Here is a 24,995-nt window from a genome sequence, read left to right as displayed (position 1 = left end):
ACTATCGGCATTTAAACAAGGTCACCAAAAGGGATGTCTACCCGTTACCTCGTATTGATGATGCCCTGGACTGCCTTCATGGCGCAACCTATTTTTCTTCGATAGACTTACGCTCCGGTTACTGGCAGATCGCCGTGGACGACCTCGACCGGGAGAAGACCGCCTTTGTAACGCCCGACGGTCTCTACCAATTCAAGGTAATGCCGTTTGGCTTGTGCAATGCGCCGGCAACGTTCGAGCGGATGATGGACACGCTTTTGCGCAGCTTTAAATGGTCTATCTGCCTGTGTTATCTGGACGACGTGATTGTGTTTGCCCCAACCTTTAAGTCTCACCTCGAGCGCCTTTCCTCAATTCTTTCAGTATTTCGAGAGGCTGGGCTCCAACTTAATTCTTCGAAATGCCATTTTGGGCATCGCCAAGTTACTATTCTAGGGCATCTCGTTGACTCCTCCGGCATCCGCCCCGATCCCGACAAAGTCCGAGCTGTCCTGGATTTTCCTGTACCGACTTGTGTCAAGGACGTTCGAAGTTTTGTGGGCCTATGCTCATATTTCCGACGATTTGTCAGAAACTTCGCAGAGGTCGCACGCCCCCTCACTGATCTTTTGAAGAAAGATGTACCATTTGAGTGGGGTCCTGATCAAGGCACGGCCTTTTCCCAGCTCATAACACTTCTGACCACGCCACCGATTCTCGCCCACTTCGACCCGTCTGCTCCAACCGAGGTCCGCACTGATGCTAGTGGCTACGGTATTGGCGCGGTTTTAGCCCAGCGTCAATCCGGTCACGATCGAGTTCTTGCGTATGCCAGCCGGCTCCTTTCTCCTGCCGAACGCAATTACTCTATTACGGAACGCGAGTGCCTGGCGCTTGTATGGGCAGTTGGTAAATTCCGCCCCTATTTATATGGCCGGCCTTTCACAGTTACCACTGACCATCACGCTCTATGCTGGCTTTCAGCCCTCAAAGATCCAACGGGGCGCCTTGCTCGTTGGGCTCTGCGCCTCCAGGAATTCACATACACAGTGGTTTACAAGTCTGGCCGTTTACACCAAGACGCCGACTGCCTCTCCCGGTACCCCGTTGACGCTCCAGATCTAGTAACCGACGACGCGTCCATCTGTATTTCCTCGCTCTCTGCTTTCGGCAACATGGGATGTGAGCAACGGCGTGACCCGTCCCTACGCGAGCTAATCGACCGCCTGAACACAGGCTGTACAGACAGTTCGCTTCGCATGTTCGTAGTCATAGACGGCATTTTATACCGCCGCAACATGCACCATGTGGGAAACGAACTACTACTCGTAATACCCACTCATTTGCACTCGACCGTACTTCAGCAACTACATGATGTACCAACGGCTGGCCACCTTGGTGTTGCCAGAACGTACGACCGTGTCCGCCGACGCTTTTTCTGGCCCGGCCTCTACCGTTCTGTACAACGTTATGTTAGGTCTTGTGAGTCGTGCCAACGCCGCAAAAGGCCAGCGGTACACCCCGCCGGCCTCCTTCAACCGATCGACGTACCTGCCGAGCCTTTCTATCGTGTCGGCCTCGACCTGCTGGGCCCTTTCCCTCTTTCTACCGACGGTAACAGGTGGGTCGCCGTCGCCATAGATTACTCGACCCGTTTCGCAATTACGAGACCTCTTCCAAGCAGCTGCGCTACAGATGTCGCCGACTTTTTGATTCAAGACGTCATCTTACATCATGGTGCTCCTCGTCAACTGGTCACCGATCGCGGTCGCTACTTTTTATCTAAGGTAATTGACGATCTACTTCGTTCTTGTGCAACCAAGCACAAGCTTACGACGGCCTACCATCCTCAAACAAACGGCCTCACAGAACGTCTGAATCGCACACTCACTGACATGCTCGCCATGTACGTGTCGACGGATCATCGTGACTGGGACATTGCGCTACCCTTTGTCACTTTCGCTTACAATAGCTCACGCCACGACACTGCTGGATATTCTCCCTTTTACCTTTTGTATGGAAGAGACCCGACATTGCCGTTCGACACGCTTGTACCCAACCCTGCCGACCTGTCCACAGCATATGCTCGCCGCACTATTAGCACCGCGGAGAAAGCCCGTCAGATTGCCCACCAGCGCCTTTCGGACTCGCAGCTCCGTCAGAAACGTAGCTATGACAGCCACCATCGGGACATCCACTTTAGTCCAGGTGACCTCGTTCTTCTGTGGACTCCGTCGCGACATGTTGGTCTGGCTGAAAAGCTTCTACCCAAGTATTCCGGACCTTATCGCGTGCTACGGCAAGTAACTGATGTTACCTATGAAATAGCACCTCTAAACCCTTCGATACCTTCCACATCTTCCGACATCGTCCACGTCGCTCGCCTCAAGCCGTACATCTCGTCCAACACCTGCTAACAAGCGCCGGGTCGGCGCTTTTCGCCGCCGGAGGTCGATGTTGCGGGTTCGCGGCTATGCAGCTATGCGGGCGGTGCGAAGAAGAAGACGACGACGTTTTGGGCTGTTCGAAAATACACAACGGCTGCCATCTTGACTGCTGGAGTACTTTTCTACTCTAAAGTAGTAAATACATTCGCAACAATATATTTAGCGTCATTTATGACGTGTAAATAAAAAAATGCAACATGGTCACCTTCCCTCCGCGTGCTTCGCATTAAGTTGATTCACAGGTACGTGGGATCTGCCGAATTTTTCAGTTTTCAACCTGCAGCGTTTGTTGTTACGAAGCTAGCGCACTGTTTTGTTCTTCCCGGATGTTTGCATAGCTTTATTATCGTCGTTGTTGAATGTATCTGAGCTGGCCAAGCACAAAGTTACTCTGCATTGCCTTTTTGACGTTCGTGGATCTCGCAACACAACGCGCCTCAGGAGCGCTTCTTGACCAGCTGGGATAAACATCATCAGAGCGCATGGAGACATTGATGCATTGTTGCGTTGTTCTGTGCGAATCGAAGGGCACGAATTTGCCTTTCTAATGGATTGTGGGAGATTATTGTGATCTGATTGTGAGAGACGTCGTTGTGAAGGGCTACGGCAACTTCTACTACTTGTGGTTCATTTACGACAGTTTCCAGGAACGAGAATATACCTGACGAAATGGCGGAGCTTTTTTCACTTCGAAGACCAGACTGCTTGCATAACAATTGGGCATGACGTCAGTATTGCATTTTAAAAAAAATGTGGTGACTCTTATGTACTACAGGATTTATTATTTGATCCACCGTTGACGAAATAAAGCTACTCAAGGGAATCACAAGGATATTAAAGTATCTCTACTCTTTCAATATCGTCATGGATGATAGTATATATAAGAAAACCTTACAAGTTGAAAGATTAGCTCATATATCAGATCCTAAATTTATTATCAATTGATATGTGGGGTTAAACGTCCCAAAATCGCCATATGATTTTGAGAGACGCCGTAGTGGAAGGCTCCGGAAATTTAGACCACCTGGGGTTCTTTAACGTGCACCCAAACCTGACCAAACGGGCGCACAGCATTTCCATCTACATCGAAAATGCATCCGCCGCAGCCGGGATTCGATCCCGCGACCAACGGGCCAGCAGCTGAGCACCTTAGCCAACGTGGTGGGGCTGGAATGTATTATCATGAACGTGGGCACTGGTGATCATAGCGAGCTGATTTCAACGCCCCATGCACCGATGCAGTACTATTTGATAGGCCTAATGAATTCCTTTCTACTTGGGAAAGTAGACACCGGTGATCTTAAATTCATAATTGGTGCTTATTACGCCCCACAGGCACTGACTAAGCATGGTCTGATAACTTCATCGTGAACTAGTCTACAGCGCAGCACTAAAAACACAAACACAGGGAAGGAGCAAAAGTGAACGAAAAAACGGCGCTGACTCTGAACTAATTTCTACTGAAATTCAAGCGTGGACCATATATACAGCAAGTGTGCAAAACCGTGACATGCGCAAGACACAGGCTACATGCTGGCAGCTCCGTCATGAGTGTATATGTTCAAGATCGACACAAATAATCCAATTCCGTCTCATGAAGAAAAACAGACACTTCACAGACACAGCTGTTGTCCTTAATTGATATGTTATAAGCCTCAACAATTTTCTAGTATTGGCTCGCGTGTTTAAAAGTTACGGCGGGTTCAAGGTAGATGCAACTGGTAGCGAAGGCTTCATAAAAACCCATTCATTCAGAAAATGGTGACTTATCAATGCTAGTGGGGCTTACCGCCATCTCCGTGAGGAGAGAAAACTTCCGGTGCAACTAAAATGACGCGGATGTGACGCAATCGCTGGTAAAAAATTGACGCCGTTCTGTGTGCACCAGCGCGAAATCTGATCTAGAATTGCGTTTCACAGGCAGCTGGTCGTTAAAACATGCGCTAAGGCAATCACCGGCAAGAATTACATGATTGTGCTTCAAGTAAACGCCGGCTAATTTAATATCGACTCATGACGAAATAGTGATGTGTAAGTCTACTCCAGTTCACTTTGCCTAAGTTTTACAAAGAGACCCGTTCTAACTTTTATTCGGACTCGCGGTATCTTCTATAGATGTATTAAATCAACCAATAGCGTATACCTATCATATCTGCAGCGTTGCTTACTAGCTTTACACATACGTAGCTTCTTTAGCATTCACAATTCCTGGGTTTTTTAATTTTATTGGAAGAAAATGACGCTTAGCGACGCCAAAATAGTGGCATTTCAGTTTCATTGAATGGTTACAATAACTCAAGTTGATAACGCTTAACACAATGGTATAAGCACGAAAGTTTTTCCGGACACTACTTGCAGCGCTTTTTTTGCATTATGCTGGGATAAATTACCACTACATTATGCCACTGTAAACATGTGCCTTGTAGCGCGGTAGATAAATTGGCGATCTGCTCACCGATAACATGAATAATTGTAGGTGCAGCATACTGAACAAGTTAAAGAACCCCAGGTGGTCAAAATTTCTGGAGCCCTCCACTACGGCGTCCCTCATAATCATACAGTGGTTTTGGGACGTTAAACCCCACAAATCAATCAATCAATCAGCATACTGAACAAGGGAACCGGGCTGTAGGAATACTGATGGGTGAAAGCATAACGAGCGCTCTATTCCGAACAACTGCCATTCTTTCTTATCTAGAAGACATGAGTCACCAGGCATAGGCTTTTTGCAACTGGGTCCTTAGACAGCTTCATCATTTCCGCAGGTACCATCGAAAGCACTCGATGGTAAATGTAATCTGCATCGTTCTACGCCCGTTCGACACTGCGCTCAAGACGTTCGTGAACGGTAAAACGCACCTCCTGATTTCGCGCACAGCAGAGAACGCAAGCACGTACGGAACACTAAAACTTGTTAGGGGCTGCGTCATCACAGATGGATTTTACGAGCGTGCCTTTCCATGCAGTGCAAAGGCTGCACTGAATAATAATGGCGGGCGCAGAGGGTACTAGAAAGATTTCTCGTAATAATAAAAAAAATGCCATAAATATTTTCCTCATTGCAGCTACATAATATTGTCGGTGAAAAAATCTAGTTTCTGAAACATAGCGATTGCGTCGACTATGAATCAAGCTTACTTTGTTTTTGCTATTAGTGTTTGAGCCCTCCACACATAGTCGCGCTTTTATCGCAGCTCCCCTAACTCCCTTGCTGCTGTCGCTGACAATAGCTTCTTCACCGCATTTCAACAAAACTTTCGCGGCCTGTTTGAGTAGACGTTGACGCTTTCATTAAAGATAGGCTGACAACCACCTTACTTGCAGTGATACGGCAGAGAAAGGGCTATATCAGTGAAGCAACTATACAAGGGTGCCTATACAGGCTATGCAGGCTAGCGCATCCTTCCTCTCAACTACTTCTTACCACTTCGTACGCTCCGCTGCAACCAATACTGGAATCAGCGATGCGTCCATTTTAAATGCAAAATATTTTAGTGAACTTCGGCGAGTTTGAATCTATCTATCTATCTATCTATCTATCTATCTATCTATCTATCTATCTATCTATCTATCTATCTATCTATCTATCTATCTATCTATCTATCTATCTATCTATCTATCTATCTATCTATCTATCTATCTATCTATCTATCTATCTATCTATCTATCTATCTATCTATCTATCCATCTATCTATCTGTCTATCCGCCTACGACTTTTAGCTCTCCTGGCCGTGTGAATAATGAGATCTAAAGCTAAATTGGTATAGCATAACGTGACATGACGGTATGACGAGCATAAGTGCCTAGTTACAACACCAAAATATGACATGCATGTTATGAAAGTCATGATGTACATGTCATGGTTTTGCTAGTCCTGTAGGTGACTTCGTTCACGCGACATATCGCATAACTGGTATGGTACGAAATGAGTGCATGGCGATCTCAAGTCCCAGCCCCTCACGTGAAAATCATGACATGTGTGTCATGTAAGAACGTGACTACGTGCCACGGGCATGATGCGCTAGCGGTAGTTTCGATAGCTTCATAAACACCAAATTTGGTATGACGTGACGTGAAATGATGAAGATGCTATACGACTGGTGCAAACATGATAATTATGACATGCGTGTCACGTAAGAATATCACTGCATGCAACGCTCGTGATGTGCTCGCAGTCGTTTCTCTAGCTTCATGTATAGCAAATTTGGTGTTACGTGACGTGAATGGATCGCGAAGGCACATGACTGGTGCAAACATGATAATCATGACATGTCTGTCGTGTAAGAACGTGGCTACATGCCACGCTCATGATGTGCTCGAAGTCGCTTCGATGGCTTCAAATACACCAAGTTTGGTGTTACGTGACGTGAATGGATGATGAAGGTATGTGGCTGGGGCAAAATAATAATGACCTTCGTGTCACGTAAAACATGACTAAATGACTACGCTCATAGTTCGCTTGTGGTCATTTTGCTAGCTTCACACATACCGAATTGGGCGTCACGTGACGCGAACGAGGGTAAGTGACACGCAAAAGCATGATAATATGTTATGTGGGTGATGTAAAACATGACTACATGCTACGCTCGTAGTGCGCTCGTGGCTGTTTGACTATCTTCACATATATCACTTTTTCTATTACGTGACGTGATGAACGATGAACACAAATGCCAGGGACAAACATGATAATCAAAACAGCGAAGTCATGTTTGGCAATATTTGCGTCCTCCTCGTGAGGCTGAGCTGATTTTATGGAGACAGTTCAACCTTCCTCATTCGCGCTTCGCATATCATCGATTCTCACTGTACGTGGGATCTACCAATTTTTTTTAATGCGAAGTATTTCTTGGCAAACTTCGGCGACTTTCAGCGTATCTATCTGTCTATCTATCTATCTATCTATCTATCTATCTATCTATCTATCTATCTATCTATCTATCTATCTATCTATCTATCTATCTATCTATCTATCTATCTATCTATCTATCTATCTATCTATCTATCTATCTATCTATCTATCTATCTATCTATCTATCTATCTATCTATCTATCTATCTATCTATCTATCTATCTATCTATCTATCTATCTATCTATCTATCTATCTATCTATCTATCTATCTATCTGCTTACGACTTTTAGCTCTCCTCGCCGTTTTGATAATGGTATCGATACCAAACTTGGTATAGCATAACATGACTGTATGAAGAACATATTTGACTAGTTAAAACATGCAAATCATGCTATCTATCTCTTGAACGTCATAATTTATATTTCATGGTCCTGCAGCTCTTGCAGTGGTTTTGTCCACATGTCATGTTGCAAAACTGGTAGGGTCTGACATGATTGCATGGCGAACAAAAGCGACAGACCGTAGCATGAATATCATGACATACGTGTCATGTAACAACGCGGCTACATGCCACGCTCATGATGCTCTCTCAGCCGTTTCGCTAGCTTAACATATACCAGATTTGGTATTACAGGATGTGAATGGAACACGAAGGTATGATACTGGTGCAAACATGAATAACATGAGATGCGTGTCATGTAACAACATGACTACATGCCACAGTCAAGGCGCCAACACATTTCGACGTGACGTGGACGCATGCTCGCCGGCGTTCATTTCGTTGCGTCAAGCCGGTGTTGCCACGTCAGGCGCTGGTCGTGCCATATACTCGCAGGCGCCGCCGCGCAGTACGTGTTGTTGACGCATGCACGTTTCAGCGCATCCGACATCCCTCCGTCACGAAAAGAGGTAGACGCAGTGTTCTCTGGGTAATGCATCGGCACTAAATGCAGCATGTGGCATTTTGCGCCGGTTGCCGTCGGGTCATGTTGACAGACGCTGGTCGCGCCAGTCGTGCCTGGCGTCAGACTATGGAGTGCTCGCGTTTTGCTAACATAGCCTCGCTGTTCTCAACGTGCGCGCGCGTCGACGCTGCATTGGAGTATATTGGGCCCTTCATGATGCGTTCGCGGCCGTTTTGCTGGCTCCACATTTACCAAATTTTGTGTTACGTGACGTCAATGGATGACGAAATATATGACTGGTGCAAACATGATAGTCCTGACACGCGGGTGATAAAAGAACATGACAACATAACACGCTCATAGCGTGCTCGCGGGCATTTCTGTAGCTCCCATAAGCTGAATTTGGTTTAACATGACGTGAATAGATGACGAAGGTAAACGACACATCCAAACATGATAATCATGACACGGAAGCCATGTACGGCATCATTTACCTCCACCTCGTAACTTTGTGCTGATTTTAAAGTGACATATCAACCTTTCTCATTCGTGCTCCGCACATTATTGATTTCCAGTGTACGTGGGATCTGCCAATTTTTTTTTCTCTATGACAAGGAATTTGATTATTTGTGTAAATATTGAATATCTGTACTTATTACGACGCTGTCGGTGTGTATCCTGTGTGCTGCGCATGTCATAGTTTTGCACACTTGGTATATATATGGTTCACATTTCAATGGCATTTTCTTTCACTCCTTCCTTGCGGTCGTGTTTCTAGCGCTATAGAGCAAGGTCACAATGAAGCCAACCCAACTGGCTCAACTTGCCCCCTTGTTCTTGATACGCTTAATGAATTTTCTTGTTACGGCGAAGAGGGGTCATTCTAAGTTTATTGTAGGTGGAAATCCCCAGACCTCATGCACCTATGAAGCTTTGCTTTTTACGCTTCATGAATTTCTTTTTAATTGCGAAGGTAGACACTGATAATCTTAAGTTTATAGTGGGCGGATTTTACCATCCTCTACAGGCAACGACCAAAAATACCTTGGGAAACTTGATGAATTTTTTAACACGTTGAGCTGTTACTCGAGTAATATGATAGTAGGCGGCGACTCGAACGTCGCTAGATTAACATTGCCTTTAGAATTTCAGGAGCACGCGAGACGAAGGAGGATTGTAGCCTGAGCAGCGAACGCGCGCAGGCGTTTCTTGTACCGCTGGAAGGGGCGACATTCGCCCGTTGCCATCTTTTCTCCAGCGCTTTTGCAGCACGTCCGTGCTATGACACTCGAAGGAGAGAGAAGGTGAACTATTCCGGCAACGAGCCATCACACGCCTACACAGAACGAAAGGTGAAACACTGATTGCGACTTGCCGACGCCAGCGCCGTTTCTATTGCTTGCTGGCATCGACATGTTTCAACCATATACATCCTTATATACACTTAAGGGAACTCTGGCGCTAGTGTTTAAGTGAGCTACAACGCATGCAGCTTCAACGAGCATGGGAATGTTGAGTGGTACACGAATTTGCCTCGTTTTCGTACTTTCACTTCGCCTGGCATTGCGGGTCCATGAAGCTGCTTTGCCTCAAAAAAAAAAAAATCTGTATATTTTCAGCAGTTGCATTGATTACAGTAAAGGGGCCCCGCAGCACTTTTCGAGCATGGTAAAAAAAAAACGCTGCCGATTGCTAGTAGAGGCTCCCAAAAACACGCGAGCCAACTAATATAGCACAGCACGCGTCCTGCAATTCACTATAAATTATCAAAATTAGCTAAAAATTGCTTTCTATTCTTTCGACAAATAACGGAGAAAATTGAAAAATGACTCGTAAAAGGCCTTCTATCAGCCATTGGCTGATTCACACATAGCGCGCTTGGTCCTTGCAGAGATCGCCGTGGGAGACCATGACTTGCCCACGTGTGCGCACGCGATCACAATAAAAAAACGATGTATTCGAAGAAGAAAAAAAATGAATTCTCATGACCAGGAGGTGCGCTTGACATATTTTATTCGCTCATGCCACCTCCCCTCTCTCCCTGCTTAGCTTCCAGCGCTTTCGTGATACTTTTGTCGGGACGAGAGAAGGTATGCGATTGCAGTGTGGGACAAATTTTTGTAACCTCGCTGATACTGTACGAATTTTTACATTTTTCGCGGGGGTGAACTCGTGAGGCCATATGCTATTTCAGGGAATCCGTTGCATGGTGACTTGAAGAAGTGTTTCAGGGACGCTTTAGGTTTATAATTTCACCAGTACAAATCGGGTCACGCCGGTTAAATATGATTTGCTCTTTTGTTCGAAACAAAACCAAAACACCGCAATAAACAAAGAGACAAGTTTGTTCGCAGTCCGCAAGCAGCAAAAATAGGCTACTTAATGTACTACCCAACATTTCTATGGTCACTGAACGATCACAGTGCCAGAGTTTTCTCTAGTTGGTTTGAGGAAACTCTATGGTTTCAATTATGACGTTCCAGATTGGCCACAATCTAGAATGCCCTGATTTCACTGTGTCGGTTTGAGGAAACTCTAAGTTTCAAATATGACGTTCGAGATTGGCCGCAATCTAGAATGCCTTGATTTCACTGCGTCGTCGCCCAATCGTTACCTATCAGTACTACTAGATTTTACCACGAATTATTTCAACAAGTGGCATGGTGCGTTACTCTAGACGGTAGCACCCTTCCACACCACGTGGGAGCGTAAAAGCAATATAAGGCGAGTTTTCCAAATGCTGCGCATCTACCTCGGTAGATAAGGCATTAGATTATTGGGTACCTATAACCGCGGGCCGAGAGACCATAGATTCGATTCCCGGCAGCGGTACGTTAACAGCTCTTTTTTCACGTCCTTTTGCGTCCACATTATCAACGTCGTACCTCTAACGGCAATAAGCCACAGAAAACTTGCTGGAACCTGGCGTACAACGCTTACGTGTTAAAATAAAAAAAAAAGAACAAGGAAGAAGAGTTCACTGTACTACACTCGCAGCTGCCCTTGCTTCGCATTGGTGAAAGGGCTGTGATCACGTAATTTTGTTCACCGACAACGGTGACTGCGTCATCGCAGGAACGCCTCGAAGGCATCTGCGAGCAGCTGCGACTCCTGGGCCGCCAGCAAGAAGAGCTCAAGGCTCGGCTGCAGGCATCGAGGGACCTGCCGCCCAACGTAGGAGCCGTGCCGCAGCTCCAGTCGCAGCTGGAGCACATCTCCACGCAGCAAATGCAGCTCATCAATGAGCAGAGCGAGCTGTCGAAGCAACTGCGGCGCATCGACAAGTAAGGCAGCAACTTCCCTATAGTATCTATCTATCTATCTATCTATCTATCTATCTATCTATCTATCTATCTATCTATCTATCTATCTATCTATCTATCTATCTATCTATCTATCTATCTATCTATCTATCTATCTATCTATCTATCTATCTATCTATCTATCTATTTTTGTTTATCTGTATGTATGTATGTATGTATGTATGTATGTATGTATGTATGTATGTATGTATGTATGTATGTATGTATGTATGTATGTATGTATGTATGTATGTATGTATGTATGTATGTATGTATGTATGTATGTATGTATGTATGTATGTATGTATCTCTCACTTTGTGTGTGTGTGACTGAGAGAGAAGAAAGAGTACGACGTTCGTTGGTTTATAACGCTATTCAACTAATGTGTCGTCAGGTGGAAGACACATTAGATAGTTTCGTGGAACCTCTCAATAGAAATAATGACTACGTTTCACACAGAGGTTTCAAACAGCGATATTTTCAATCAACATTGTAGATCACTGTTTCGCTCTCTATGGACAACTGCTGACGTAACTTTATCGCGAACCTGCTCATAAAACGCGCTTCTGCATTCTTAGAGCAGCCGACTACGACATCGGCCAACCCCGTTCCCTACAGCCACTCCCTCTGTTTTAGACAGGTGTTCCCAAGGGCTAAAACTTCATAGAAAATTACGATCAACCTAAAACTCATCGCAATTGGCAGAATACTGGCATTCGAAGCTTTCAAAATAACGGGCAAATGTACGAATATTTTCAGGTTTCCAATCTCTTGCTGCATCGTTCATAGCAGGAGCACAACTATTCCCCGACTTTACGTGGTCTTTTCTTCTGATGAATGCTGTTGCGGTGTAACGTCCTTAAAACGGAAGAGCCTAGTAGGTGATAGGCCTAGCTGAGCGTGCTTTGTGAACATGCGCTTATACACTCACCATGTTCGCTTCTCGGCTCTCTCGCCATGTGCTGACGCTCAAAACAGTCCCCGCTCGCGTAACGTAGCTGAATATTCGGGTAAGTGCACATCATCGTAGACCCAACACGATTGCTGCTGCCCGGTCCAGGCAACACAACGACCCAAGTGTTATTGTCGTTTCTGTGCGTCATGTTAGCAACCACTGCAGTCCCGGTGCGCACGCGCTTGCAAGTGGGTATGTCACGTGGTATTTTTCGTTGCATTTCGGGGGCATGGGCAGTATGCACGACAACAGTAATGTCCAATGGACGAAAGCTTTGAAAATGTGTAAGCTACTCCAGAAGGACTTGTTTTTGGGTGAATTGGTGCTTACTTGGTGCAGATGTCTGAGGTGCCAAAAACATTTTGTGAAACGGGGAGAGCACAACAGAGCAAACAATAGCGCCAAGAAAAATGGCGCTGTTTCGTCTTCTCTCCTGCTCTCCCGGAGTTTGACGAAACGTTTTTTGCACCTCAGACATGTGCACCAAGCCTAAGCTACGCTTGGAAAACTGATCCGCAACATACGCATTGCAATTTTTCGACAAGGTTAATTGCTTTTAAATTTAAATATTAGGTATGTCCATATATACAAATATGAACAACAAAAGTAAGAGTGTAGCCTAATTCAAGCAATTCTCAGCACTGTAAATTTGGTCAAATCATTAAGTGCGTCCGCATATCTTAAAGTATCAGGTTCGAATGGGAAGCTGACAGTTTTATGCAACGAAGCACAATATACGAGAAGATGCCCGCACTTTTCATATTACTTCATGACGAGCAATGTATCACTCTTTCAACAAAATTAAACAGAAGCTTGCGCGACTTCCTTGGCTCCACGAATATTTGCGCAGTTAGCTCTCAGTTTGCCATGACGGGATGCGTGGGGAGGAGGTTGAGGACGCACAAATTAAACTAATTAATTACATGGTACGGTGACCGACGCGCTTTTTTGTGTTTGTGAGTGTGTGTGTCATTTCGCGCTAAAAAAATATTTCCCAGCAGGCGTGCAACGTGAAGTGGAAGTAACGAATAATTATATGCCGAAAAATAAACCAAACAAGCAGCGCCACTGCTGGACGCTCAGGGGAGCGTTGTGTGGCCGCTGCTTTTTTGTTTCATTTATTGCGTGGCAGGGGCGAGTGCTCGGTCCCGGCATCCTCACTACCAAAAGGGGTGTCGAGCTACTAAGAATGGAAGCTGAAGACTGTTCTGCAAGTTCATTAGCAATGAGAGAATGATAAATAGGGAACGTAAAGAGAGACAACTAGAGAAGTTTACCATCTCGGCGGTAAGGGGTATTTTGAACTTTCTTTACTGCAGGAGTATTTTTGGGAGCTCGAGAAAAGCAGACTGAGACTTTAGGGAGCGCATTTTTATTATCATATAATAGGCTTTTGCTGTTAATGAGCCAAATCAAGCATTTGGGAGGTCGGGAAAGCTTCCTTCCGCCTATATGTAAAAAGTGTAAAAAAAAGAAGCAACTATGAACAATAAAGTTATGTCAACACAAAAAAGTTATTTCAAGCAATACATCGACTATGAAACAGCTCGTGCAGCTTTTTGGGAAGGCCAAGGGATGCTCCTAGGAGAAAGTGGACAATCTTTTCAAGGGGCGCCAATTGCGATCTATCGATCCTGTGCACTTGCTCGAGTGGTCTTCTGTGACACCGCCTTTCAAAATATGGAAGACATTCTGGACAATGGCAAACACTTCTGTTAATTCGTAATTATTTCACAGATAACGTTCTATCGGATTTTTCAAAAGCATTGGACAGTGTATGTCATAAAAAATTAATAGCGAAACTCTATGCCGTCTTAGGTAACACTTCATTCACCTGATCGATTAAGCATTTATTGCTGAATAGAAAGCAATTTTTATTCTTTAAACAAGCTACATCAAAAAACCGCTTCTGTCAGACCAGGCGTACCGCAAAAATGACTTTTTGGACCAATTTTATCTTTAATCTAAACTAACAGCATGGCAACGAACATCGACTTTAACATAAAGTTTTTTTCTGACGATTGTGTTATATATGATGAAATCATTATACATGCAGACCACCTTGCCCTAAGTGCCTCCCTAAACACAATACGGGAGTGGTTCAAACAATGGCACATGTCAGCAAGCGTAAGAAAAATGCGCTCTGATTAGAACAACTAAAAAAAAACAACCCTCACTCTTCAATTATTCAGAAGACGACATCATGCTACCTAAAGTAAACGAACGTAATTATTTAGGTGTGCGACTTACTCCGGACCTTAACTATACCCAGCACATGAATAACATTACCGCTGGAGCACTACGCTAGTTATTTTTTCTTTAAAGAAGCCTAAAACTCGCTCCCACCCCAATAAAGCTCCTTGCCTATAAGACATTCAAAATACCTATTTTCGAATATGCCGTTGTGATTTGCTTGCTGCTTACAAGCACTAAAATAATAAAACTGGGAGGAGTGGAAATAAAAGCGATAAGATTTATCCACAACAGGTACAGGCACACAGACTCGCCCAACTGATATTTTAAACACATCCAATCTAAAAACTCTGCTATAAAGCGCGAAACAAACCTGCTTAAAATTCTTATTTCAGATAATTAACTACAGTTTCAAGATAAAGATGTCCAAGTACATTTCATTTCCCTAATCCCGACCTACACGCCAAAAGCATGCCGATGCACTAACACATAATCCCGTAGTAATAAAACTTTCAATCATTCCTTTTCTCCACTTGCCATTTGGGAATAAAATAAACTACACCCATCTATCATAAACACCAAATCGCTCTGGGAATTCACCAATAAAATAAAACGAATAAACAACTGATGCTCGACACAGAAAGAACACAACTACCGTGTAATTCTTTGATTTTAATTTATTTTTCATAGAGTATTTTTTCATAGAATGTAACATTGCTATGCAACTTTACCAAATCCTGACCGAATAGTGTGATAAATTTATTCACTTTAGATATTTAGTTAGGCGGTATTTGTTCTTGTTTTATATTTATTCTATCCTGTCCTACATTAGTTAGATATTTTATTCTTCCTGAAATGCGTTATATATTGCACTTGAAACCTGCACCACCAAATGGCATCACGGAGGAGGTTGGTTGTGAAGAAAAGGCACTGAATACATTAAAGTCGTAAAAAGTACTTAAGCATAATACAATGTTAGCTAGTACAACACAGAACTAGTGATTATGAATAATACTGACATTGTCACTTTGAAATCGGTTCTACTCGTTTGGTGCACGAGGCAAGAATGAGTGAAAGGGAACTTTTTTTTTTAGGGGCGAAGCTCCTTCAAGTGGCCCCCGTTCGTCCCTCGTAGTAGTGCGTAACATGTTTTACGCTTTGACCTGCAAGGCGGTGCTGGTCCTGTGCGTTGTTGAACAATAAAAAATTCGCAGCGTGCGCGTTAACTAAAAGCCGAATTCTCCTGTCTCTCATTTTTAATTAGCAGCCATGCCATGAACATTGAGCACTATCTGACAAGAAAGGGTTGCTACGTTATACTCGCTGGGCGTAACCTCCTTGGTTTTAGAAAGGTTTAGCGAGCGTTGGGTCGCAGTGCCATGAATACAGTGAACTAGTATATACCATGAACTCGAGGTGGTTAAAGGTGGGAAGCAGACGCGAAGCGCAATTCGTAAGAAAGTGTACGTGTGCCACCTCTCGTTTAGTCCTTGGAATGTCCGTTGGATGGCGGTGCTTCTATATGCGGAATATGTGATGAAAAGAAGCGAGATGGTGGTACTTGGTTTGTTAACTAGATGAACGAACGGACGCACGGATGGCTGCACGGACGGATGGATGCATGGACGGATGCAGGGGCTGATACATGTACGAACGCAAGGACGGATGCATGGATAGACGTGTGGACGCACGAACAGACGCACGCATGGATGGGCGAATGGACGCACGGATGGTCACACAGACGGACGCATGGACGGACGAAAGCAAGAACGGATGGACGAACAGATGCTTCGCCCCTCTTTCCATCAATCACCCCGTGGATATGCTGCCATTTTTTTCATGAAGTGATGGTGATACGCGCTATCATCGAAGAAGTAGTTGATCACGCAGGAAGGAATGGCGATAAATCTTGTGTGGTAGTGTTAAACGGGAAACTTTTCTAGAAGATATTAAAAAGCGGCGTGCAAGGGAAGTTGTTACAGTTGAGATGTTAGCGATTGTGTTACAATTAGGCAGTATAAAATTAATGGTGTTATTCGAGACTATTTCAATGGAAGTTACCAGAGTAACATAGCTGGGGCCCCACAAGGCTATAAAATGTTCTACCATAGAACGTATGATGCAGTGTCTTACAAAGAAGCAATTTTAAGCCACATGCATCGTTAGAGAAGTTGCGTAGTAAATAGCTAAGCATGCAGTGAGCTGTCCTAATGTATTCGATGGGTGGTGGCCTGTTTAGATTAGTAGTGGTGTGAACTGTAAGGTACTTGTAAAAGTCAATAAAATACACTGAGTACATTGAGGGAGTAGTGGGTAGGGAGAGTTCTGGGTACGCGCAAGTTTCTGTACTTTTTATTGTTCTGGCTCATTAGACATTTTTCACACGAATTAGATATAGCGATAATCTCAGGCTGCAATATGTTAACATTAAATTCGCTAGTAATTTCACAAAAACACCCCGGTTGGTATAGAAGAAACGAATATCAAATGGTACAACTGATGAGCTGTCATTATTAAAATCACAGCACACCACGGAGTGAGTGATGATTAGTGGGGCGAAGTGTCCGTCAGCCCGTCCGTGCTTCCATCCGTCCGTCCGTTCGTTCTTGCTTTTGTCCGTTCGCGCGATCATCCGCGCCACCGTCCGTGCGTCCATCCGTGCGTCCATCCGTGCGTCCATCCGTGCGTCCATCCGTGCGTCCATCCGTGCGTCCATCCGTGCGTCTGTCTGAGCGTCCGTCCGTCTCTACGTGCGTTCATCCGTGAATCCGTTTATCCGTCTGTCGGTCGCTTCGTGCGTCTATCCGTCCGTACGTCCGCGCGTCCGTCCATCTGTCCATCCATCCGACCGTTCATCTAGTGAACAAACCATTACCACCATGTCGCATCTCGCATCCCCTGTCGCACATACCCGCTCCGCGTGCCCACTCATCCGTCCATTCGTATGCTAGTCTGTCTGAGCTTTCGTTCATGCGTTCGTCCGTGCGTCCATGTAGTGAACACTCCAAGTAGCGCCATCTCACATCCCCTGTGGCGCACACCCACTCTAGAGCGGGTATGTGCCACCGGTGGCTACGTACGACAACAACGGAGGAAGGACAGACCCACACCCTAAGAACCTTCGCCCCTAAAATAAGAAACAACAGTGGGCCTAAGACGCAGCCTCGCGGAGTGCATGAATGAACGTCGTCGAAGGAAGAACTTTGACCGTTTGGAGTAATCAATTGTGATCTGTTTATGAGAAAACAGTGTACATTTACGTCGACGTCCAGCACAAGACGTGGGATGCCATCCTTTCCTATGTCACGTTTGCGTACAACACGGCCGTAGGAGTAACGACGCACACGATGCCATACAACTTGGGTCTACGGACAGAGCCCGATAATGATTCTCGACGTCTTATTACCGAACTTCTCTGAGGAAGAAAAATCGACGTAACTGTCTACTACAGCTTGTCGAAGAAGCCCGGCATATGGCCCATCTATGTATCCAGGGCCAGAAAAGAATCGACAGCCTTCACTACAACCTTTGATGACGCTTCGCGGAATACCAGCCCGGCGACCGCGTTTGGGCATGGCCGCTGGATCAAAGGCACAGGTGCGCTAACACGGGTGCTGCGGTAGGCGCTGGAAGATTTGTTTGTTTCTTTAGAGTAGACTGCTTTAGAGTAAGATTGCTGTTAAGAGTAAAATCTTTTGAGTAAGATTGCTGTTTCATTAGAGTAGACACCAGTGTTGGACCGGAGCTGGCGCGCGTTTCACTTTGATTACCACGGCCTTGGGATCGGTGAAGTGCACACAGAGAGGGTCATGCAGACAGTCGACGTCGAAGTTGCCAAAGACCAGATCGATGCACATTCCCCTTATAGTGATGAGCAGTTTCCGTTACGCCGACACGTACATAAAGGAGTGCACGTCAAGCATGTAATCGACGAGCCATTTCCCTACTCCTCCGCTCGCGTCAACGTTGAAGTCCTCGCGACTGTGAGAGGCGCGCGTCGACACGCCTCGTTGCAATTAGTCAGCGTCTCCTGCAGAAAGCACTGGACCTGGTCCGTCGGAAGTTTGAGAGTGAGGTACAGCGCGAGAATCGCGAAGTCGCCGACGCACACGACTACGCGCTCGGAGCAGGAGCGTACCCGAGAGACTCCGGATCCTTCTTCTAGGTCACCTCCTCAGCGGCCAGCGTAGCCCAGCGCTGGCGGGTTGGCGCTTCGGCGGTGGACGCGTGGCGTTTTCGAGACGTTCTCGACGACGTTGCCGGCGACGGCGACGTCGAGGATTTGCCGGCGGTAACCTTCCACTGTCAGCGCTTCCGTTCAGCTTCATTGGCTTGCGTCTCGTTGGCGTTACCCGAGGGCCGTCTTCATTTTCGAATGCGATCGGCGTGCTTGACTCACACCTTGTCGGCGTCGTTAGTCTTCCACTGCCGACGATTGCGTTCGGGCTCCTGGCTCGCCCCTCGTCGGTGTTGCAGGTGCGATGGTGCCATTTGCGAACACTATCTGCTCTGCTAACCCTCGCAACGCTGGCGACGGCCAGGTTAGGCCGAATCGCATCGGCGAATGTTTCGGCGGGTGAAGGAGCTTCGCTTTTCGGCGTCCTCTTCATCAGAGATAAGTGAGCAAAAAGAGTGCGTTTACTTGATGCGTGCTCGAACAAGGCAAGCGATGGAGAGGGTGAAGCGAGAGGTGACACGTGGCGAGCGCGTATGAGGTGAGGGAGAGAGGGATGTCACAGCGCAATGGTAAGGATTGCGTGACGTACTTGACGCCGTTCCAACACCTGCGGCGAGGGGAACGCGGTGTGGCGTATTGCACGGAGACACGGATGGATAGCGTTAAATAGGCTACTCGAACAGCTGTTTCGCATCAAAATGTTCTCCGGCGATTCTTCGGGCCATACAGTGTGCTTCGACGTCTAGGCACTCTGGATTACGTGGCTGTGCCGGACGGCATTATGAACTCTTAATGGCGCCATGCGATGCCAGAAGTCGGGCATCTTGTGCGGCTCCAGCCGTTTTACGCGTGTTTAAGAACTTGTGGAGTGTACATTTTAGATGCGAAGCAGCTTATATGTCAAGCTGAATTCCTTGTGTGGCGTCAGCACCTTTACTGCGCAAGCGCGTCTCCGCCTCTGTGCTCTCCTACCGTCTCCCCTCTCTCGCCTAGCAACGCCCACACAGGCAGCGTCTGCTAGCGAGTTCCTTGATTGAAAAAAACCTGCACATCACGCTGCACCACCGTTCAGTAGCCACCCTCCTATATAGGCATTTGATCTTGACCTCCAAGGTAGTGCCGGTAGGAGATTTTTTTTGCGCGTTGGTGGACAATAAAAAAAAATTGGCAGCATATTCACGGAGTGAATGATGGAGAGTGGGGCGAAGCATTCGTCCGTCAATTCGTTCTTGCATCCGTCCGTTCATGCGTCCGTCTGTGTGACCGTAAATGCGTCCATCCGCCCATCCGTGCGTGTGTCTGTTCGTGCGTCCGTCCCTGCGTTCGCCCATGCATCCGCCCCTGCGTCCGTTCATGCGTCCATCCATGCATCTGTCTGTGTGTCCATTCGTCCATCTATTCAACCCTCCAAGTACCACCATCTCGCATTTTGCCATCATATATTCCCCATATAGAAGCACCGCCATACTGCGGACATTCCAAGGACTAAACGAGAGGTGGCACACGCAGACTTTCTTACGGCTTCCGCTTCGGGTCTACTTCCCACCTTTAACCACCTCGAATTCTTGGTATTGTCACGTTACTCTCGACAAACTTGATAAAAAATGGGCTCGTTTAGTCGACTACTCAAGCAGCGGCTTAGAGAGATCGTCTTTGTCTTCTTTCACTCTTCGATCTCACCCAAGCAAACCATGTGGCAATAGTCCCCCCCTTTTGAAAGCATCGACTCGATGCTCGTAAATAAAAAAAAAATGAAGGTATACACACGCAGATATAGAGAACCAAAAGAGGGAGAGTGCCACTACTCGCAGCGCAAATGATGAAGTTTCACCAACGCTTCCGCCAAGTGCAAAAAGAAAAGGCATACAAACACAGGAGAAAACAAACAGCAGCAGCAACGCAATGTCACGGCATGTCGTAGCACGTGAAACCACAAGGGCTACTGTGTGAAGTAGGGCTTCAGCCGAAGGACATGCACGGTTTCGGGCCGAAGCTGTCGACGAGAAGACGCTGCGCCGTCCGGAAATACTTCGTATGTAAGATCTGTGATTCGTCTAAGAACCTTGTACGGTCCAAAATAACGGCTTAGGAGTTTTTCGGATAAGCCTGGTCGCCGGACAGGGATCCACACCCACACTCGGTCCCCAGGGTGGTAGGTGACATTTCGATGGCGGAGGTTGTAACGTCGTGCGTCTGCATCTTGTTGGTGACTGGTGTTTATGTGAGCTAGCTGACGAGCTTCTTCGGCGTATTGAGTGTATTGCTCAGCATCTTGAGCAAGTTCATTGCTTTGGTCGCACGGAAGCATAGCATCGAGCATGGTTCGCACGTTGCGTTCGTAAACAAGTCGGAAAGGCGGAAATCGCGTTGTTTCTTGCGTTGCCGTATTATAAGCAAACGTGATGTATGGAAGAATCTCGTCCCAGGTTTTATGTTGTACGTCCACGTACATTGGCAGCATGTCCGCTATGGTCTTGTTAAGCCTCTCTGTCGTCAGTCCATTGGATTGCGGATGATAAGCCGTTGTTTTTCGATGACCTGTGCAGCTCAGTTTAAAAATGTCCTCCATCATTCGTGCTGTAAACGAGGTCCCTCTGTCCGTAATCACGCATGATGGGGCACCATGTCGTAGGACGATTTGGTGCACGAAGAACTGCGCGACTTCAGAGGCCGTGCCACGGGGTAACGCTTTTGTTTCAGCGTAACGCGTGAGATAATCTGTCGCAACTATAATCCATTTGTTCCCAGAGGACGACAAAGGGAAGGGCCCGAGAAGGTCCATTCCCACGAGGTCAAACGGTGTCCGTGGTGGTGCGATCGGCTGGAGCAGGCCCGCGGGTCTCAGAGTCGGAGTCTTGCGGCGCTGGCACTCACGGCAGCCTTTCACATATCGATGTACACTAGCTGATAGTCGCGGCCAGTAATACTGTTGGCGTACTCGGGCGAGAGTTCGCGAATAGCCCAAATGTCCTGACGTGGGCTCGTCGTGGCACGCCAGGAGGATTTCATCACGCATGTCGGTAGAAACAACGAGTAGGAAGGCTTTGTCGCTACCACGGGCGTTTTTCTTGTAAAGAATGCCTCTTCTTAGACAAAAAGAGGACAGTTCGCGAGCAATGTGTTGAGGGACCTGAGAGTTGCGGCCTTCCAGGGAATCAATGACTGGGCGTAATTCATCGTCTGCCCGCTGCTTTGACATAAATTCGGAGTCACTAACTGCTCCGAGAAAGGCATCTTCATCTTCGGAGCCCCTGACAGCGTTCCCCACAGGTGCTCGAGAAAGCGCGTCGGCGTCTTCTTGTTTGCGCCCTGACCTGTACACAATCGTAATATCAAACTCCTGCAAACGCAAACTCCACCGTGCGAGACGGCCGGATGGATCTCTGAGATTTGCCAGCCAGCAGAGCGAGTGGTGGTCAGTCACCACTTTGAAGGGACGACCGTAGAGGTAAGGCCGAAATTTGGTCGTCGCCCACACGACTGCGAGGCATTCTTTTTCAGACGTAGAATAGTTGGTCTCAGCTCGAGAAAGAGTACGACTGGCGGAAGCTATCACATGCTCAACGCCGCCGTGTCGTTGTACAAGGACAGCGCCAAGTCTGACGTTGCTGGCATCTGTATGAATTTCTGTAGCAGCGTCCTCATCAAAATGGGCAATAACAGGGGCTGTTTGCATTCTCTGTCGTAACTCTGTGAACGCTGTATCTTGTTCTGCGCCCCAAGTAAAGGGTACGTCATCCCGGGTGAGTCGCGTAAGAGGTTCAGCTATCTTAGAGAAGTTGGCGATAAATGGGCGATAATACGCGCACAAGCCGAGGAAACGGCGTACTGCTCTTTTGTCTGATGGGACAGGGAAGGCGGCGACAGCAGCAGTTTTGTCTGGATCAGGTCGCACTCCATCTGCACTAATGACATGTCCCAGAAATTTCAGCTCTTCATAGCCGAAATGGCATTTTTGGGGATTCAGCGTGAATTCAGCTGTGCGAATGGCTTCCAGAACCTTTCTCAGACGCTTCAGATGTTCTTCAAAGCTCTCGGAAAAGATGACCACATCGTCGAGGTAGACAAGGCAGCTTTGCCACTTCAAGCCAGCGAGAACTGTGTCCATCATCCTCTGAAAAGTGGCTGGTGCAGAACAGAGGCCGAAGGGAAGAACTCGGAATTCGTAAAGCCCGTCTGGAGTCACAAACGCGGTTTTTTCTCGGTCTCGTTCATCCACTTCGATTTGCCAATAGCCACTCTTTAGATCGATGGACGAAAAGTACTTCGCACGTCGTAACCTGTCGAGGGAGTCGTCGACCCGTGGAAGCTGGTAGACGTCCTTTTTTGTGACGCTATTAAGCTTCCTGTAGTCAATACAAAATCGCAGCGTTCCGTCTTTTTTCTTTACTAGAACGACTGGCGAGGACCAAGCGCTGCTGGATGGTTGAATAATTCCGTCATCGAGCATCTCTTTTACTTTTGTCTGAATAGCCTCGCGTTCTTTGGCAGAAACGCGATAAGACTGCTGCCGGATGGGGCGGACGTCATCGTCGGTAATAATTCGATGCTTCGTGAGGTGTGTTCGACGAACTTTAGAAGAAGAGGCGAAGCAAGATCGAAACTCCCTTAAAATGTCATCAAGTGCAGCCTTTCTCTCGTCTGACAGCGTGGAATTAATGTCGATGTGGTCTAGAAATTCCTCATCCTCATGCGTTTCCTCGGACGCGAAGCACTCCGTGACGTCGGCAACAGGTTCTCCATAAGCTAGGGTGGTTCCACGGAAAAGATGCCGGTGCTCGTAATTGAAGTTCGTAGCTAGTATCGTTGACTGTCCGTCACGGACGCGCACAACACTTCGGGCGGCGCATACACCTTGGAGCAGCAGAAGTGATAAGTTGCTTTCAGCCACCACGTCGCCGTCTTGGAAGTCTTCACAAGTGACTTCGATGGGAACAGTTGCTCGAGGTGGCAGCGTCACATTGTCGTCAGCAACACGCAGGGCAAGTCTACGGCAGTTGTCAGCGTCTCGATCTGTTGCGCCTTGAGTCGAGAAGGTCACGATGCGCTCACGGAGATTTATGATGGCACCGTATTCCCGAAGGAAGTCCATGCCGATAATCAGCTGACGCGAACAGTCGGGAAGAACGAGGCAGCTGAGCACAAACGTTGACGCACGAATTTTCACTCTTGCGGTACAGCAACCCAGCGGTGTTACAACGTGTCCTCCAGCTGTTCGAATTCGCGTTCCATTCCACGGCGTGATCACTTTCCTGAGATCTTTCGCTAGCCTCCCGCTGATGATCGAATAGTCTGCACCAGTGTCTACCAATGCACTGACCTGAAGACCGTCAACCAGCACAGGTATGTCGAGTGACACGCGGTAACTAGGTTGAGATGCGGATGTCGGCGTTTCTTCGGCACTGCGATTATTCTCTGACGAAATGCCTTCGGCGTTGCGTGCAAGCGTCGATGGGAGGTCTTCCGCACTTTGAGTCCCAGCGACCTTGCCCCCGAAGGCCGCTGCCTTCAGTTTTCCGGACGAGGGCTCGGGGGGCGTTCCCGTGCCGTCACCCCGAAACGTGGCCCAGTGGCTGCGGGTCTCCTCGGAGATGGTGACCGCGATTGCCGTCGTGTAAAGGGTGCACGCTGTTGCGCGAGATACTCTTCGATATCCCTTGGCCTTTGACCAATTCGGGGACGAGGGGAATTGACGGAAAATCCACGCAGTCCAAGTTGCCGGTACGGGCATTCGCGGTAAATGTGACCAGCCTCACCGCAATGATAGCAGAGGGGTCGTCTGTCTGGCGTACGCCAGAGATCAGACTTGCGCGTCGGTGTACGGCGACTATCAATGTCCAAATCAGCGTGCGCTGACTGAATCGCGACTGACGGCATCATTGTCTGGATCGGGACGTATGGCATTGTCTGGATCGGGACGTGCGGCACTGTCTGGATCGGGACGTGCGGCACTGGCTGGATCGGGACTCCTTGACCCGAAAGAGGAGTGGCAGATCGCAAGGCTTCTGCGTACGTACGACGGCGCCTGTCAGTAGACACAGGAGCCGTTTCCGGATCAACCGACGTGGGCGGAAAACGATGGGCGTGCAGCACCTGCTGGACCTCGTCGCGGATGACACTGGTGATAGAACGAACATCGATTTGCCTTGTCCCGTACATCTTTTCCATTTCTTCCCGGACGACAG

General features: G+C 47.3%; 1 protein-coding gene across 8 annotated transcripts in view; it reads left to right on the top strand.

Moving 5' to 3' along the window:
• nab (NGFI-A-binding protein homolog) overlaps positions 1 to 24,995 on the top strand; it is a 1,065,342-nt gene that overhangs the window by 990,232 nt on the left and 50,115 nt on the right. For all 8 annotated transcript variants that reach the window (XM_075893960.1, XM_075893958.1, XM_075893959.1 and 5 more), the window contains one exon: positions 11,258 to 11,466. In XM_075893960.1, coding sequence (XP_075750075.1) covers positions 11,258 to 11,466 — 209 coding nt within the window. The remainder of the gene's footprint in view (positions 1 to 11,257; positions 11,467 to 24,995) is intronic.

This window comes from Rhipicephalus microplus, chromosome 4, assembly GCF_043290135.1.
Source record: "Rhipicephalus microplus isolate Deutch F79 chromosome 4, USDA_Rmic, whole genome shotgun sequence".
Lineage (NCBI taxonomy): Eukaryota > Metazoa > Arthropoda > Arachnida > Ixodida > Ixodidae > Rhipicephalus > Rhipicephalus microplus.
Note: the sequence above shows the minus strand (reverse complement) of the source record. Positions and strands in the feature narration are given on the sequence as shown.